This window comes from Scophthalmus maximus, chromosome 10 (genome assembly GCF_022379125.1).
Source record: "Scophthalmus maximus strain ysfricsl-2021 chromosome 10, ASM2237912v1, whole genome shotgun sequence".
Taxonomy (NCBI): domain Eukaryota; kingdom Metazoa; phylum Chordata; class Actinopteri; order Pleuronectiformes; family Scophthalmidae; genus Scophthalmus; species Scophthalmus maximus.
Genome location: NC_061524.1, coordinates 22,961,188 through 22,975,891, shown reverse-complemented (window position 1 = coordinate 22,975,891; position 14,704 = coordinate 22,961,188). Strand labels below are relative to the sequence as shown.

The following is a 14,704-nucleotide window of genomic DNA, read 5'->3' as shown; positions in this document are numbered from 1 at the left end:
CACCTCTGCTGAGTGTCTGCAGCAGAGGTCATCACAATCAGAATCAGATTCAGCTGTCAGTCAGACAAAAAAATGTGTGCGTGGTTTAGGTCATTGTCATTTTACACTACGTTAAGCCATGCTGGTGCCGTGTACCTCAATATGCACATTTGGTTAACAACGCGGTCAGCTGTGTGTGAAAATATGTCCGCTGTGCCAATCCATGCAAGTCTTATTGTGTTTGTGACATCACCTCTCATGACCTGTAAGGCTCCAATGATTAAACTTTGCTCTCATTCAATTATAGTGGTAGTGGTCTGTTGTTGGTTAACATAGGTTATATTCAGAACCCATAAATATATGATTGGTCTTGGATGTGCTAGGCCAACCTATTCTTTTCTGTGCCTGCCTACGTCAGTGGTGCCCGAGGCATAAGAGAAAGCTTGACTTAACAGAGCTACTGCCCCTTGAAGTGCAGCCCGTACGCCTCCCACAACCGCCCGCTCGATCTCTTCTAGTTGGAGGGAACCAGCCATGTGTCCATCTCTGTACGCCTCCCGCGGATCAATGGTATTAAAGCTTTATACTCGGCGACCCATTTAGATTTGGATTTAACATTCAGATTTGGATTTAACATTCAGATTTAGTACAACCCCATTTCTAAAAAGGTTGGAATGCTGTGTAAAAGTGTAAAAGTGTAAAAAAAAAAAAAATGTAGGGTGTTTGCAAAACAGAAAATAGTTTTTGTCAAAATTATATGCCCGATTTTGAATTTGGTGTGAGCAATACATTTCAAAAAAATGTATTGCTCTGTTGCATCACCTTTTGCTGTTAACAACACTCATCAAGCATTTGGGGACTGAGGAGACCAACTGCTCAAAGTGGAATGTTTCCCAATTCTTGCTTGATGTTGTTGTTCAGCTTCTCAACAGACCTGCCTCCATCGCCCAGAGCGTAAGACATGCAGACATGCGGAGGGGACTTTTCTATCACAGTTTACACACGTTGCTGAATATATTCCATATATAAACACAAATATTGAGTTTATTTAATTTATAATCATGTTTGAATTTTTTTGCGGTGCCACACTATTGGCCAGCTGACACTGCAAGTACGGTCATGTAAAAAAATTACCGTCCACCGCTGTAGACGAGAAGCAGATGCAGATGATTTGCAGCGTACAGGTCGTAACTTCCAGCAGATGGAGCTCCAGGTCCTGATGTAGACGACACATGCCTCCATGTCCACGTGTCATGGGATGATAAATGTCAAGGACAATGGGAATGCTTTTAATTATAAACATTTTGTATATAATCATTTTGTCTGTTCTCTGTAGGGGCCATTTACTGTGGCATTTATTTAAAACGTTTTAACTTCAACCCCAGCATTTTTTTCTCCTGCTGATCATCATGCATTCGATAAACCTCAGAGTTGTGTGTTCATTTAAGAGGATTCCTCGCTGACACCCACTTACATTTATCATACATAGTGTCACAGATTTGATAATCCCAAGAACAGAAATCAGCTAATGGAACCAGAACAACAGATTGGACAGCACTCTTATTATTAAGTGACAAAATTACTTTTATTAACTATTTTTTATTCACCAGGTAGGATGGATTACTGATAGAGGAATTTGAGAAACCTTAGGAGCAATCCATTGCTACAGAACAGTAAACAAACAAGGGGCCGGAGGCCACATGAGGGTTTTATGTCAATGAGAGATTTTATCGATGGCACCTCTGACTCATTCACTCATACTTCAAGAAATCCTCTTGGATGCCATACCCTGAAGCCATTCGTTTTCCTTATTTTGCACTGTGAAAAAAGGAAGATTAAATTGTTTCTGCAACATCACACTTTCTAAGCTCAAAAGACTCAAAGAAACACAAAGATTTAAAAGGAGCTCCCTTTTAAATCTTAAAAAATACATGCTAGAACAACCTTTAAAATACATGCTAGAACATGTATTTAACTGGGTTACAAGGATTATTTTTTTGCACTATTATGTGTAAAGAGAAGATGACAACTAGTGAAATTGGTCAAACTGCCTGAAATTGTAAACTTTTTTTTGCTCCTATTAAATCAGACCATACAATTGAACATCCCAGTCCTCATAGTCAGTCAGACAGATAACTGCATTTTGTTGCTATCAGTTAATCTGCTGATTATTTTTTCTGTAAAAATCTTAGAGCCAGTTTTACGTAAAATTACGTACCTCCAGTTTGGTGATTTTAATGTGTTTCAGAGATGTAGATAATTTCCAATAGTGTAACAAATGTCTTTTACTTCTCTTAAAGGAAAAGTCTGATGATATTTATATATACATGATACTTTTGTTATCGTCAGCAAATCCAATGAAAAGATCAAAGACAACACAATGAAATGAAATGAAAGTATGTTATTCCATAAAAAAAACATTTACCCCGGGCAACAGCTAACACTCAATAGCATGACACTGATACTGTGATTTATTTTTAACAGTGATGTGTATATATTTTAATGTGTTGAATTAAAGGCTCTAAAGAATTTTAGCAATATAACCCTAAATGAGGATAGTAAAAGTGAAAAAGTATTTATCCACCTCACTGCAACAATAACCAATAACTTATCAGTCATTTAACCAAAATGGATTCAAGGTCCATACTTTCCTTTACAGTTTCTCGGAATAACAGTGATTCAGTGCAGCAAATGCGCCTCAACATAGCCAAGGCAAAACTGTCCTGAAAGTGCAGCATCTCGCTATTATAGTTTCTGTCAGCTTTTCCGTTAAGTATAGGAAACTGTCTCCTTACAAAGCTTTTTGACAGATTTTGCTACGGGTTGTGTTGTGAAAAAGCAGCATTCAGCCAGGTTTGGACGGGTTCTGTGGCCAAGAGTCAGATTCACCACAGAGGCGCTGGGTGGAGAGGAGGAGGCACTGGACCTGTAGCACAGACTCTCACTGTGATACGAAGTCAAGTCCACTCAAGTCCAATTTGAGCAAAGCAGTAGAGGAAACCCAGCATAGGTGGGGCCACAGTCGACCAGCCTGAAAAGAAAAAAGAAGTGATTTACTCATCTGTTAATAGGGGATATATAGATTTAAATAAATAATCCAAAATAATAATTAGGGACATTTTTAGGCAAATAAAAATATTTAGTTTTACTAATTATTTATTTTAAGTTATATTGTACTTTGCTGGTAAAATGCATGCTGGAATAAAAAAAAAAGATTCAGTAACAACACTCATCAAGCATTTGGGGACTGAGGAGACCAACTGCTCAAAGTGGAATGTTTCCCAATTCTTGCTTGATGTTGTTGTTCAGCTTCTCAAAAGACCTGCCTCCATCGCCCAGAGCTTAAGACATGCAGACATGCGGAGGGGACTTTTCTATCACAGTTTACACACGTTGCTGAATATATTTAAGAGATTTTTTATTAAGTTGTACTTTAGAAATTGAATTATTGCTTGAAATTCAAGACAAAAAAGGAAAAAGCACATTTAGGCTATTTATTTCATGCAATGGTGAAAAATTGCCAAAATTAACGAAAAACAGTGTTTAACTGTTTAAAAGAACTTTCCACTGTTGCCAAGCGCTTGCTCATTGTGGGAGGTGTTGGGTTTCTCTGTAATATTGTGAGGTCAAGACAATGTAAAGTGCCTTGAGATAATGTAGTATGTGATTTGGCTCTGTACAAATAAAATTGAATTGAATTGTTATAATGGCACACATATTCTATTCCATCTAGTGCTTCAGAAGGCAACTTACCTTGAATGAAGATACGCATCCAGAAAATTCTGCCAACATGCATCCCCCCAAGGAACACCAGATTAGAGAGGAGGAGCATGGCAGTGGCGAAGGCACAGAGAAGGGCAATGGAACGTCTCTTCATCGCTGCAGAGAAATGTTGCTCCTAGGAAATGAGTAAATGAATACAGGTGCAGCTCCAAATTTTTTTCCCCGGAATTTAATCGAAAAGGTGATCAATGAATTTAAATGTCAGGCCTTTTCTGGTTTTGATTTTGATGATTACGGCCTACAGCTCATGAAAATTAAAGATCCAGTATCTCAAAAGATACAAATATTACCTTACATCAAAAAGGATTTACAATACAGAAATGTCCAACTTCTAAAAGTGTTTTAATTTATGCACAATACTTTGTCGGGGCTCGTTTAGCACGAAGCATTGCTGCAGCAATACGGCGTGGCATGGAGGTGATCAGCCTATGGCACTGCTGAGATCTTATTGAAGCATAGGTTGCTTTGATAGTGGCCCTCAGCTCGTACTTCTTTTTGGGTTGGGGGTTTCTCATCGTTCTCTTGGGGGTCAGGCGAGTTCAGCACAGAAATGGTCAGCAAACCAGTTGGTAGTAGTTTTGGCACTATAGGTGCAGCATCTCCATTAAGCTTGTCAGCAGACGGAAGCCTGCTCTACAATCTCCTGGTATATAGTTGCAGGTGACATGGCACCCCAAATCATCAACTCTGACTTTACACTGGACTTCCAGCAACTTGGATTCTGTGCCTCTCCACATTTCCTCCAGACTCTGGGTCCTTGACTTCTAAATTAAAATGTACTTTCATCTGAAAGAGCACCATGGACCAGAACAGCCCAGTTCTTTTTCTCCTTAGCCCAGGTTACATGTTTCTGATGATGTTTCTGGTTCAGGAGTGGCTTAATACTAGGAATGCGACTGATGTTGCCAACTTTCTGATGACTTGTTTATGGTGCCACACCAACTCTAGCCTCTGTCCACTCCTTGTGAAGCTAGCAGAGCAATTTACTAGCACCCAGTCTACATTCTTTCCGTGATGACGTTTCGTGGCTTACCCTGCTTGGGAGGGTGTCGATGATTGTCTTCTGGAACACTGGCAAGTCAGCAGTCTTCCCCATTTTTGCATTTGCATGTATCAATAGTAATTTACAAATACTAAAAATTAAATATTCTAATATTTTGAGAAATGTTTCTACTTTTGCTCTGTATGCCAGAATTATTGAAATCAAATAAAACAATGCGTGAAACATTTTGGTTTACATGTAATGAATCTAAGATATATTACATTTTCACTTTCTTAAATAATATCTTTACCAATGATAATCTACTTAGCCTACTACTAGCTCTGGGCAATATCTCTTATTAAATCAGAATAAACTGTATAACCCCTTAATTTCTTGTTAGAGATTAAATCACGTCCACAAATCTTTACTGAACATGCAATTAATTATATCAATATACAACTTTAATGTATTTTCATCTTCTTCTTTTTTTTGCAGTGTCAGAGGTAAATGCTTGGATTTCAAACTTACTACAATGGAGTTAATGAAGGATGAAGCAAAGAGAGACTTGAATCCATTTTCTACCAGAACTCCAGCCCAGTTCATCAGGGCCCAGTACTGCAAGTAGTCACGGCCACCATGCCAGAGGCAGACAAATCCGAATGCAAGGCCAGTGGATAAGATTTTGTAAAGAGGGCCATGTCGTGAACCTCCCAAAGGCACATAGATGTATCTGAAACATAAGTATGTGACATGAAAAAAATAATTACTTTAATGCGATTACAATAAATAAAATGTTACAGCCGTTAAAAGGAGATAATCCAAAATTAAAGCAGTGAAAGGAATGTTGACAATAACAGATATAATGATTTTATTATTCATCTTCAGTAGGAAAGGGATATATTGCAGCCAGAGAAGAGTGCAAAATAAAAGTGGATTATTAATGGCACCCAATGTACCAATGGATTTCAAAGAATATCCATGATAATCATGTCATGTTCATTGATTTTCAATCAAATAAACATTGCTCTGACATCCAGCACAAAAGTAGAGCCACTCCAGGGAATATCAGTCCTGCCAGGTCAGCCAAGTTGTTAATGATCCTGCAACTAAGCTAATTATTCTAAAATGGTTTCTTTGAGTTGAACAAAAGGAATTTTGATTTCAGCAATTTTAATAATTTTTCATAAGGTAAATGATCAAACAGCAATCCATGTTATTTTACATTGGTTTAAATGAGATTACATTGTATTATATAGAATGCCTATTACAGCTGTATCCTAACCTGTCCCTCCAATCAGTAAAGAATGTGGCTCATGTCAAGAAGAAAAATGGTCTTAGCTATTGTGAGAACACTGTCTGACCCAGAGGTACAGAGAGTCTCAACATGCAACATCAGCCCAACACACTTTGCAACAAACATCACAATCTATCTAGTTTTGCTGAGCTGGGAACTAATTATCTCAGCCAGCCTGTTGGCTAATCAGTGTTCGTGAAAGATGAGACATCTTTTTCTAAGCCTTGAATGGAGTGGCCATCTTGGACACATTAGAGGATGAAAGTACTGTAGGTGCAAAACAGAAAGAGAGGTACCAGTTCAGCTCAACTCAACCCAATCCATGCCCCCACGTTGTTATTAACAACTAATATTTACCAGGAATTGGGATCAGAAACTCTGAAAACAACTGGGGTGTCAGTGGGTCGTGTGCAGTTCTGCAGAATTTCAGAACTGCGTCTTAATAAGCACTTTGTGCATCCTATTGCACCTGCAGTCGGATAATTGCAAGTGATGCCATTAAGCCAGAAAACAATTTTCAATGGATATATTAAAATTGACCATAGCTAAACCATAACCGCCAAATCACAGAACACACACACACACACACCAACAACTGTAGTGTTGCCTGACTGCAGCAACCCGTGTCTACCAAGTAAAGCAGACAATCTAATTGTGTGTTGTTCAAACTATACACATACAAACAGTATGTGCTCATTAATGTAATTGCAGTCCAGGTATTTGGTCTTTTTGTTATGAAGATTCAACCAACAGGCCAAGTGAGTTGAGACATAATGCTCCAATTACATATGCACATATTAAACAAGGAGGCATGTCTCCAGGGGGCAGGAACAGTAACACAACAGAAGAAATATTCACAAACATGAAACCTCATGATCATGAGAAAGCCTACATGTAAATGAGGCATCCTTGTCCATTATGGTGACACATTCAGGCAGGCGGCTGGAGAATGGCACCTTTTTAAAAATAATAATCATCTGACAAATTCAATTAAATTCCCACAGAAAATGAACAGTATGCAATATATAACATTAACTGTATGATCAAACATATGCTTTTCCAAATATTATAATAGTATTGAATCTATAGATAGATAAAAACTATATAAAGAAATAGATATTTGAATGGAAATATGCAGACAGAAAGAAGACAGACTGCTCATGAAGTGCCCCTTACCTGATGAGCCATCGATATAGCCCCTCATCAAAGTGCCTGAGATTTTTTTTTAAAAGAGAAAAGAATATATAATAAAAGAGGGATATTGGAGTCACACATTTACATAACATAGCATATCTGAGCACTGGACTTCAGGCAGGAGTGCATCAGTGTCAGCACATTGGTCCAGCTTGTTTTTTTACAGCCTTTTCTCAATGTTAATTACATTTAGGAAGAGAGTTTGAAGAGAGTGAGAATGTAACAACCCCCGTTAGTTTCATCATATAGTTTTTTGTCAATTATAAGGTTTGCATTTAATTTGATATTCTGTTTAAATGTTATTCGTACACTTATTTGCCAGTTTATCAGATACAACTACCTTTGCACAACTGCAATAAATAAAATCCTGTCTTCATAAAGGTTATAATGTTCAATTTTGCTAAAACTCTTAGAATGGTGTAGATTTAACTTCATGATGTGTGCTCTTACTAATTCATCTAAATGTTTCACGCTTTACCAGAATTGTTTTATGGCCTTACGTCTGCCCTTTGTACATGCTGATTCTGATAAGTGATATAAGAATAAACTTTATTTATTATATTATTATCATTTTTGAGGCTGTATATTGTGGTGCTGTTGAACTGTATTGCATTATACAGAAAGGTTTTTTAGCCTACCCTCATTGAAAAAAATTGGGTGGACAAAATCATAGAAACACCTGTTGGTTTAACACAATATATTAACAGCACAACAAACTGTCTGTGTGTGTGTGTGTGTGTGTGTGTGTGTGTGTGTGTGTGTGTGTGTGTGTCTGTGAGTGTGCCTGTGTGCACATTCATTAACTAGGACTTGATGTTACAATCCCTGAAGTTATCACTTTACTAGCAGAATGTAGTTATTCTTGGCCATAACCGATTGGTGTTAGCATCCCTTAGGATTCATGTTTAATTACTTACCTGAGTGCAGTTATTTTTGCAGTGACCGCCAGATGGAGCTACCATTACGATCCATCGTACATTAAGATGGAACCCTGATTAGGGTTATAGTGATGTTGGGGGGCAGGTTGGGTTTTTTTTTATGTGTCCCTGTAGAAATACAGTCCTCTCCCATTCTTTCTTCTTCTGTAGCTTTCTCAAACTCTCTGCTCTTCGAAGCTTTGTCAGGCGCTGTTTTATATCTGCCTGTAGTCCTTTCCTTTCCTCCTCACCAGCTTTCCTCCACACTTTCTTAGTCGTCTCCTATCCTTCACAAGTCTTTCCAGTTACTGCTGTCTCCTGGACTTGGGCTGGACTGATGGTTCTTTCCGTGTTGTGTGGTACTTAGGCTTGACGCCAAATCTCTCTGCCCCGTATCCGTAAATGGTGTCTCCGATCGTATCCAGCTTTCATTCAACGTCTCCTGTCTGTGCTTCAAGGGGACAAAGTAGGTCTATGTTGATGGTCTGCCACTCATTCTTGTGGCAAGACGTGGACCACAAGATTTGAGGTTTTCACTCGACTGATTCGCCCTACCCCATAGGTAATGGTCAATGTGAGGCCCCTTTCTCCTGCATTGATGAATCTCCAGGCCCTTCTCTGATGTTACCTCTGTCCAACCACAGCTGCATCTTTGTAGCTTGTGTCCTGTCGGTGCTGCTGATCTGTCAGTTGCTGTATTGTTCTTCTGATTCGTCGTTATTTCCGTTCCTGGGTCATTTGCCCTGAGGTCTGTTAGTGAGTCTTCTTGCACCCCCTCTCTCACAGACTCGAGGGGTATTCTTCTTTTTAAAGTTTTTGTAGCAACAGTTGGCTGGAGCCAATACACACAATGATGGATCCTGCGGGCATGAGTAGCTATCCAAAGCCCGCCCCCGTGGGGTCTGTTCTCTCCAGTCAGCTGTCTCTCCATGCCATCATCAGGTCTTTTCCCTGGTAATTTGCCACTGACGGCTCTTCCGAAAGTGTGACAGAAAAAAGTATGGTAAATAGCAGCGCTGTATGAATGTGTGTCTGAACGGGTGAATGCGCCTTGTGCTGTAAAGCGCTTTGAGTGGTTGATATTACAAGAAAAGCGCTATATAAATACAGTCAATTTACCATTACTGCTGTTTGCAAAATTATCATACTGCTGAATCAAGAAGACTTCAACAAAAAAAGAACATTATAACCTTCAGATTTAGAGCAGGGCTGTTGTATCAGATTACATTAGGTCAACTTAAAAAACTGGTAAGTGAGAGCAAATTATAGCAGTCTGACAGAGCTTAAAGCAATGGTTATACAGCTGTTGAATTGAATTGAATGTAAAAGTGTAAACCAGGCATTTACTTTTGATGATTTCAAAATGGAGACCTTTTCTTTTGGTTAATGATTTCTTTGTTGCTTCACACCAAAATGCAGAATCTGTCCTGAATATATTTAAACTTTGAGTCTGAAAGAAAGACATTATGCTCATAGGTGACCTATTGTTCTGATTGCCAGTAATAACAGAAGAGGAGACAATTCACTGTGCCCAGTCTGAATCTGATTGCCAAAGCACTACACTTAAAGCACTTCCCATTAAATGAAACTTTTCCCCAAGCATACAAGTAATGCTAGCTTCTCCACTCACTGGAGTGTTAAGGAATGCTGATTGGTAGATCAGCTTAATCCTGTAATTATGTCTGAGTTGGCTCCACTGTATGATCTTACCTCCACATCCCAGTGAAACTGTGTATGATGCTGACACAACTAGGAAGCTTTGGGGGAACTAGTTTATCCAAAGTAGCCAGCATGGACGGAAGGCCAAAAAGTACCAGATATTTCACATAGAAGAACTGGGCAAGTGCCAGAGCCAGACCCCCTGTGAAGACAAGGAAAGTTTTTTATGCAAATCTCCAACTTTGTATAGAAACAGCATACCTTGCAAAGACATATAGGGGCTTTCAAAAGGCAGATGGCCTGGCTATTGTATATTTAATCCACAATATACTTATCTTAGAAATTAAAAAGCAAATAAATGGAGAAATCTAGAAAGAATTGTAAAATTAATCACGGCAATTAGGAAATCAGCTGTGAGCATATCTGATTGAGTTTTAGAACCAACTCAATCCTGTGAGGGCAACATGTTTTTAAATTCTGCATTTTGTAAACAAGTTCAGTGTGTCTAAAGAGACATGGAAACATTAAAGATGAAGCTCAATATTATGCTGTGCATGAGAGCTACAATACACAGACTAAATACTTACCCAGGGCCCAAGGAGGAAGAATTTTTAAGTAGGTCTCATTAGACTGGATTGAGTGCATGTACATTAAGTGGATCATGAATTCAGCAATGCACCACCACAGTATGATCCGTCCTGATCTGAGCACCAAGTAACTTAAAAGAGATTGGTCCTTGTCACTCTCTTCACCCGACCTACACATCTTCAAGTAGAGAGAGTAAGCATGTTGTGAAGGCCTGTTGGTTGAATCTTCATTACACAAAGACCAAAACCAGGACTGCAATTAAATTAATGAGCACATACTGTTTGTATCTGTGTACATTAACTCCACAAGTTAAGTAACAGTTAGACAACATCAGACCAAATAAAATGGAATAAATGGAAATTAATATTTGTCTACAAATATGAAAAATCAAAGTTGCTGTCCTCTTGTAAACAGCCTACCGTTGATTTGTTTAAAAAGCAAAGTGTTTTGGTCAAAGCGGCAGTTTACTTCAGTAGTAACATTTGATGGCGCTCTTACCTGCTCAATGTAGTCTTTATATGTGATGATGGGTCCATTGTAGAAAAAAGGATGATAGAAGGTGTATGAAAACAACCAACAGAGCTGCACAACTCCACCATGGCCTGGAGGGCACCAGCAAAGCTCCAGGCTGAAGCTGATGAAGCGCAAACCACAGACAGCAATGCTGAAGAGCAGCAGATAGTACTCCTCCTCTGTCTTGTACCAGTCTCTCTGTGAAATACAGTGGGTGGGCCAATTATTAAACATCTAATGGGAATCCTTCGATAAGTCGCGACACTTTGACACCAAATTTAGTTTCAAGTACTGATAAACATATGCTTCATACTAATTTTAATGAGCTCTGCTTGACAGTATTGGGAATCTTGTTGCTGTGCTTGCACTCAGTGAGTTTTATGTATTTGCATGTGTGTGGGTGGTGTAAACACAGGAGAAGCAGAGTTTTCTTTTGTCTAACCACTGTGACTGACAGGAGCATAATTACCTGGTTGCAACCATGCTTGATGTGTCAATACTGTACAATTTAAAGGTGTTTTTGGAGGAGGATGGATGCCACTAAGAGCTAATACTATGAGCTACTATTAGATATTATTTGGCTGTGCCTCTTGTGGTTTTTGCAAATATGACAAGTGCAGTGAGTTTTGTGGGAAACAAATGGACTTTGTTCTTGTGTATATTGTGTATCCAGCTAGGGGATAGTCTAGTTTTGATATTATTTAAAATTAAAATGTTTTTCTTTATTATTTAAGGATTTTTGGAACAGATTGTGTGTGTCTATGTGTGAGAGAAAGAAGTGGAACTTAAACGAATCAGAATGGTGGCCCTATGATGCAGTACTGTATTGGTATGGTAAAAGTATCATTCCTGCATAGTGGGAGTGTAAAGGAAAACTTGCTAAGCCAGTTTGAAAATGATGGACCACAGTCACCCTAAATATTTATGGAGTTTTGTGACCAATTTATTTTATTCAGTAAACAACATTTAAAAACAACATGTCCTTTGAAACGTGGTTTGATTGTCTGTTTTAACTTTTTAAGAAAACCCACCTGGATCTCTTGAAGTGGTTGAATGTGAAGTGTGGAGAGCAGCAGCAGGTTACATGCCCACGACAGAGCGGGCTTTCGCAGTTGGGCCACTGAAAAGGACAGGCCCAGATGTACCAGCAGCACACTCACACCTTTAACGCCCAACACGCTGCCGGCAGCTAAGAGGCCATATATCGTGAGTGCTGGTACCCTGAGCTGTCAGAGAACGATGGATTATGTGTTGGATTGAAATATATTCCACATTGTAACTACAGAATGTTCAACTTGACAGCTCTGTAGCAGCTGCTTCCTACCTTGGGGTAATAGACGCTGGTGAATCTCGATATGATGCCATGTCCAGTCAGAGTCCACAGTAAAGACTTCTTGGCCCATTCAGTCCAGAAACTCCACTCAAAGTCGGACGGGTCCTGACAGAACAACTCACTTTATAACACACCTGAAGCCTGTTTTAGAGAATCTTAATGGTGTGTTAAGGGAATACTGTATTTCTTTAACATCCAAATGGATAAAGGTGTACTAAACACTGAAATTAAAACTTATCTGACACAAGCGTTTTAAAGCATTTTAGTTTTAGTGACACAAAATAACTTAAATTAGGTCTGGACTTAAATGTGACATTGGGCTTTTATTCAGTAATTTCAACATTGGACTTACCCTTTTAAAGCCTTTAAGAAGGCCTTTTTCCAACTGGAATTCTCTTTCTAATCCTGCTTCATGCTCTGAGGTACAAAACAGGAATTAAGTTTATTTTTCTTACTTCACTATACAAAGATACTAATATATATCCATGTACCTTACCTTTGGAGAACCTCTGCAGTTGGTAGAAGGAATACAGATGGGAGCCAAAGGACAGCACCCAATACAGAAGGATCTCAGTCCATGGCAGGGGTGCCAACTGGGACTTGGATTTAGATGTCATCAGGTAAATTCCCTGTACTATAGTGCACCTACAACAGAATAATTGAGAAAAACACACACACACACACACACACACACACACACACACACACACACACACACACACACACACACACACACAGTAATCAAATCAATAAGAAGTAAATGGCATCAACCTTGAGTTTCTTAAAATCTAAAATTACACTTCAAAAAGGTGTGTGTAAGGTGCTCATAAAATGTTTTAATGAATATGATAAAATATAATTGGTATTACTTAAAAACACCCATTATATTTGAAATTTGAAATTCTAGGAATTTAATCATTAAACAGCAATTGTGGTAGCATCAAAAATTATACATGCTCATGGGATTCTGTAATAATTTCAATGTTTTTCACATATTCAGGATTTAAAACTAATTTTTGCACGTTATAAACAGTTAAAAGGTGCACTGCTGTTGAAGTAGCAACTGAAAAAAAATCACCTAAAAACCTACCCCTAAACCACCTTAAGCCAGCAAACACCATTTAAAAATATATGAATATTACATTTAATTTTCCCAACTATATTGGAAAACATATAGACAACATTCAGTTCCAAGCTTTATCTAACCCTAAATCATGTTTTAATTTTGTAGTTTTATTACTATTTATTTTTTCTTTGCCCTCCATAGTTTAATATGTATTCATATTTTTGAAGGAGATCATTTGTGTGTGACGTGAGTTGGTGACTTTACACTGCACAGGAGTGAATGTATCAAATATCAAATTCCCCCATATTACGCTAAAGCAAATCGTTCTAAGTAATTGAGCGTGTTTTTAGCAGTGATCGTAAATAACACAACAACTATCCACTACACACAAGACAACTAGTTCTCCACGGAGCTTCCGTGTCCTCACTCCCCGCAACGAAGTGCGACGGTGACGTCACGGGGACGTGAAGTGACGAATCTGCGACCAACATCTGGAACAACAAGTCTCAGCAGTGAACCGGAAGCCACGTCGCTGGGACGGCTGGGACGACTAGGAGCTGTTGAGTACGGAACCTTGTCGAATTGGAGAAGACATCTGTGAATGTCTTTCGAACTCTCCCGCGGTTTAGTGTTTGGCCATTTGAATTCCACCCACATTAATACCCATGTTATGGACTCACCTTCAAACTTGAGCCATCCCCATCGAATGACACTTAGCTGATATTAGCAATGTAAGCGAACCATTAGAACCAGTGGTAATATTACTGGACTGGTGGTCAATATAGGCCTGCAGTCACATATCGCTCCTCTTCTTCTTCTTCTTCTTCTTCTTCTTCTTCTTCTTCTTCCTCTTCATCTTCGGTTGATTGCAATAACAACTATTAGGTGCATTCCGCCACCTACTGTACCGGAGTATGTAGAACATGATATCATTTAAAGCCCCAGTGTAATTATTATTTATTTTTTTGTTCTGGCTGCGTCTGGTGGTAAAGTTGCAAACCCCAAACCCCCTCTATCTTAACAAAGTACATGGATAGAGGAGCATACAGTCCAGAGCCATATGCATTGATGAAGAATGATGGAGAAAATAAACACATCATACTTTTGTTTGTGTTAGATAAACATAGACAAGAAAGGAATGCAATCTCATGATAAATGGGGAAGAACGCACAGAATCAAATATTATTCTATACATTCTTCCCCATTTATACCGGCTAACCTTTAAAAACATTTCTGGGAAGAAATTAAAGTATTACTACTCAAAGCTATTAATGAATGCACTGTCCAAAAATAACAAATGAAAACAATGAAACAAGGAGAAATTATATTAATACCCAAACCCGGACAAGCGTATTGTTCAGTCCTTGGGCTTTGTGGATGTGTGGAGGATATTAAA

At 38.7% G+C, this 14,704-nt stretch overlaps 1 protein-coding gene across 3 annotated transcripts; it reads right to left on the bottom strand.

The window, feature by feature from the left end:
* Nucleotides 1-1,545: 1,545 nt before the first annotated feature.
* Nucleotides 1,546-14,162, bottom strand: hhat (hedgehog acyltransferase). Of its 3 annotated transcripts, XM_035605738.2 has the most exons (12): nt 13,989-14,161; nt 12,739-12,887; nt 12,595-12,659; nt 12,234-12,347; nt 11,941-12,135; nt 10,895-11,107; nt 10,396-10,573; nt 9,860-10,010; nt 7,215-7,250; nt 5,273-5,474; nt 3,733-3,877; nt 1,546-3,010 (listed from the first exon to the last, which is right to left on the bottom strand). In XM_035605738.2, the coding sequence occupies exons 2-12, from the start codon at nt 12,857-12,859 to the stop codon at nt 2,937-2,939; spliced, it is 1,494 nt and encodes a 497-aa protein (XP_035461631.1). In that variant the 5' UTR covers nt 12,860-12,887; nt 13,989-14,161; the 3' UTR covers nt 1,546-2,936. The 3 variants fall into 3 exon arrangements, 1 of the variants encoding a protein (XP_035461631.1); XR_004784606.2 differs by lacking the exons at nt 1,546-3,010; nt 3,733-3,877 and adding an exon at nt 8,150-9,123 and having other exon boundaries at nt 5,370-5,474; nt 13,989-14,162; XR_004784607.2 differs by lacking the exons at nt 1,546-3,010; nt 3,733-3,877; nt 5,273-5,474 and adding exons at nt 6,931-6,994; nt 8,150-9,123 and having other exon boundaries at nt 13,989-14,162.
* Nucleotides 14,163-14,704: the final 542 nt, after the last annotated feature.

Excerpts from the sequence above, each read along its gene's own strand:
- hhat (XM_035605738.2), bottom strand. The coding sequence starts at position 12,859 with ATGACATCTAAATCCAAGTCCCAGTTGGCACCCCTGCCATGGACTGAG. Across the intron at positions 12,348-12,594 it reads TTCTTAAAGGCTTTAAAAGG|GACCCGTCCGACTTTGAGTG; the intron begins GTAAGTCCAATG and ends TTGTTCTGTCAG. Across the intron at positions 3,011-3,732 it reads GATGCGTATCTTCATTCAAG|GCTGGTCGACTGTGGCCCCA; the intron begins GTAAGTTGCCTT and ends TTTTCTTTTCAG.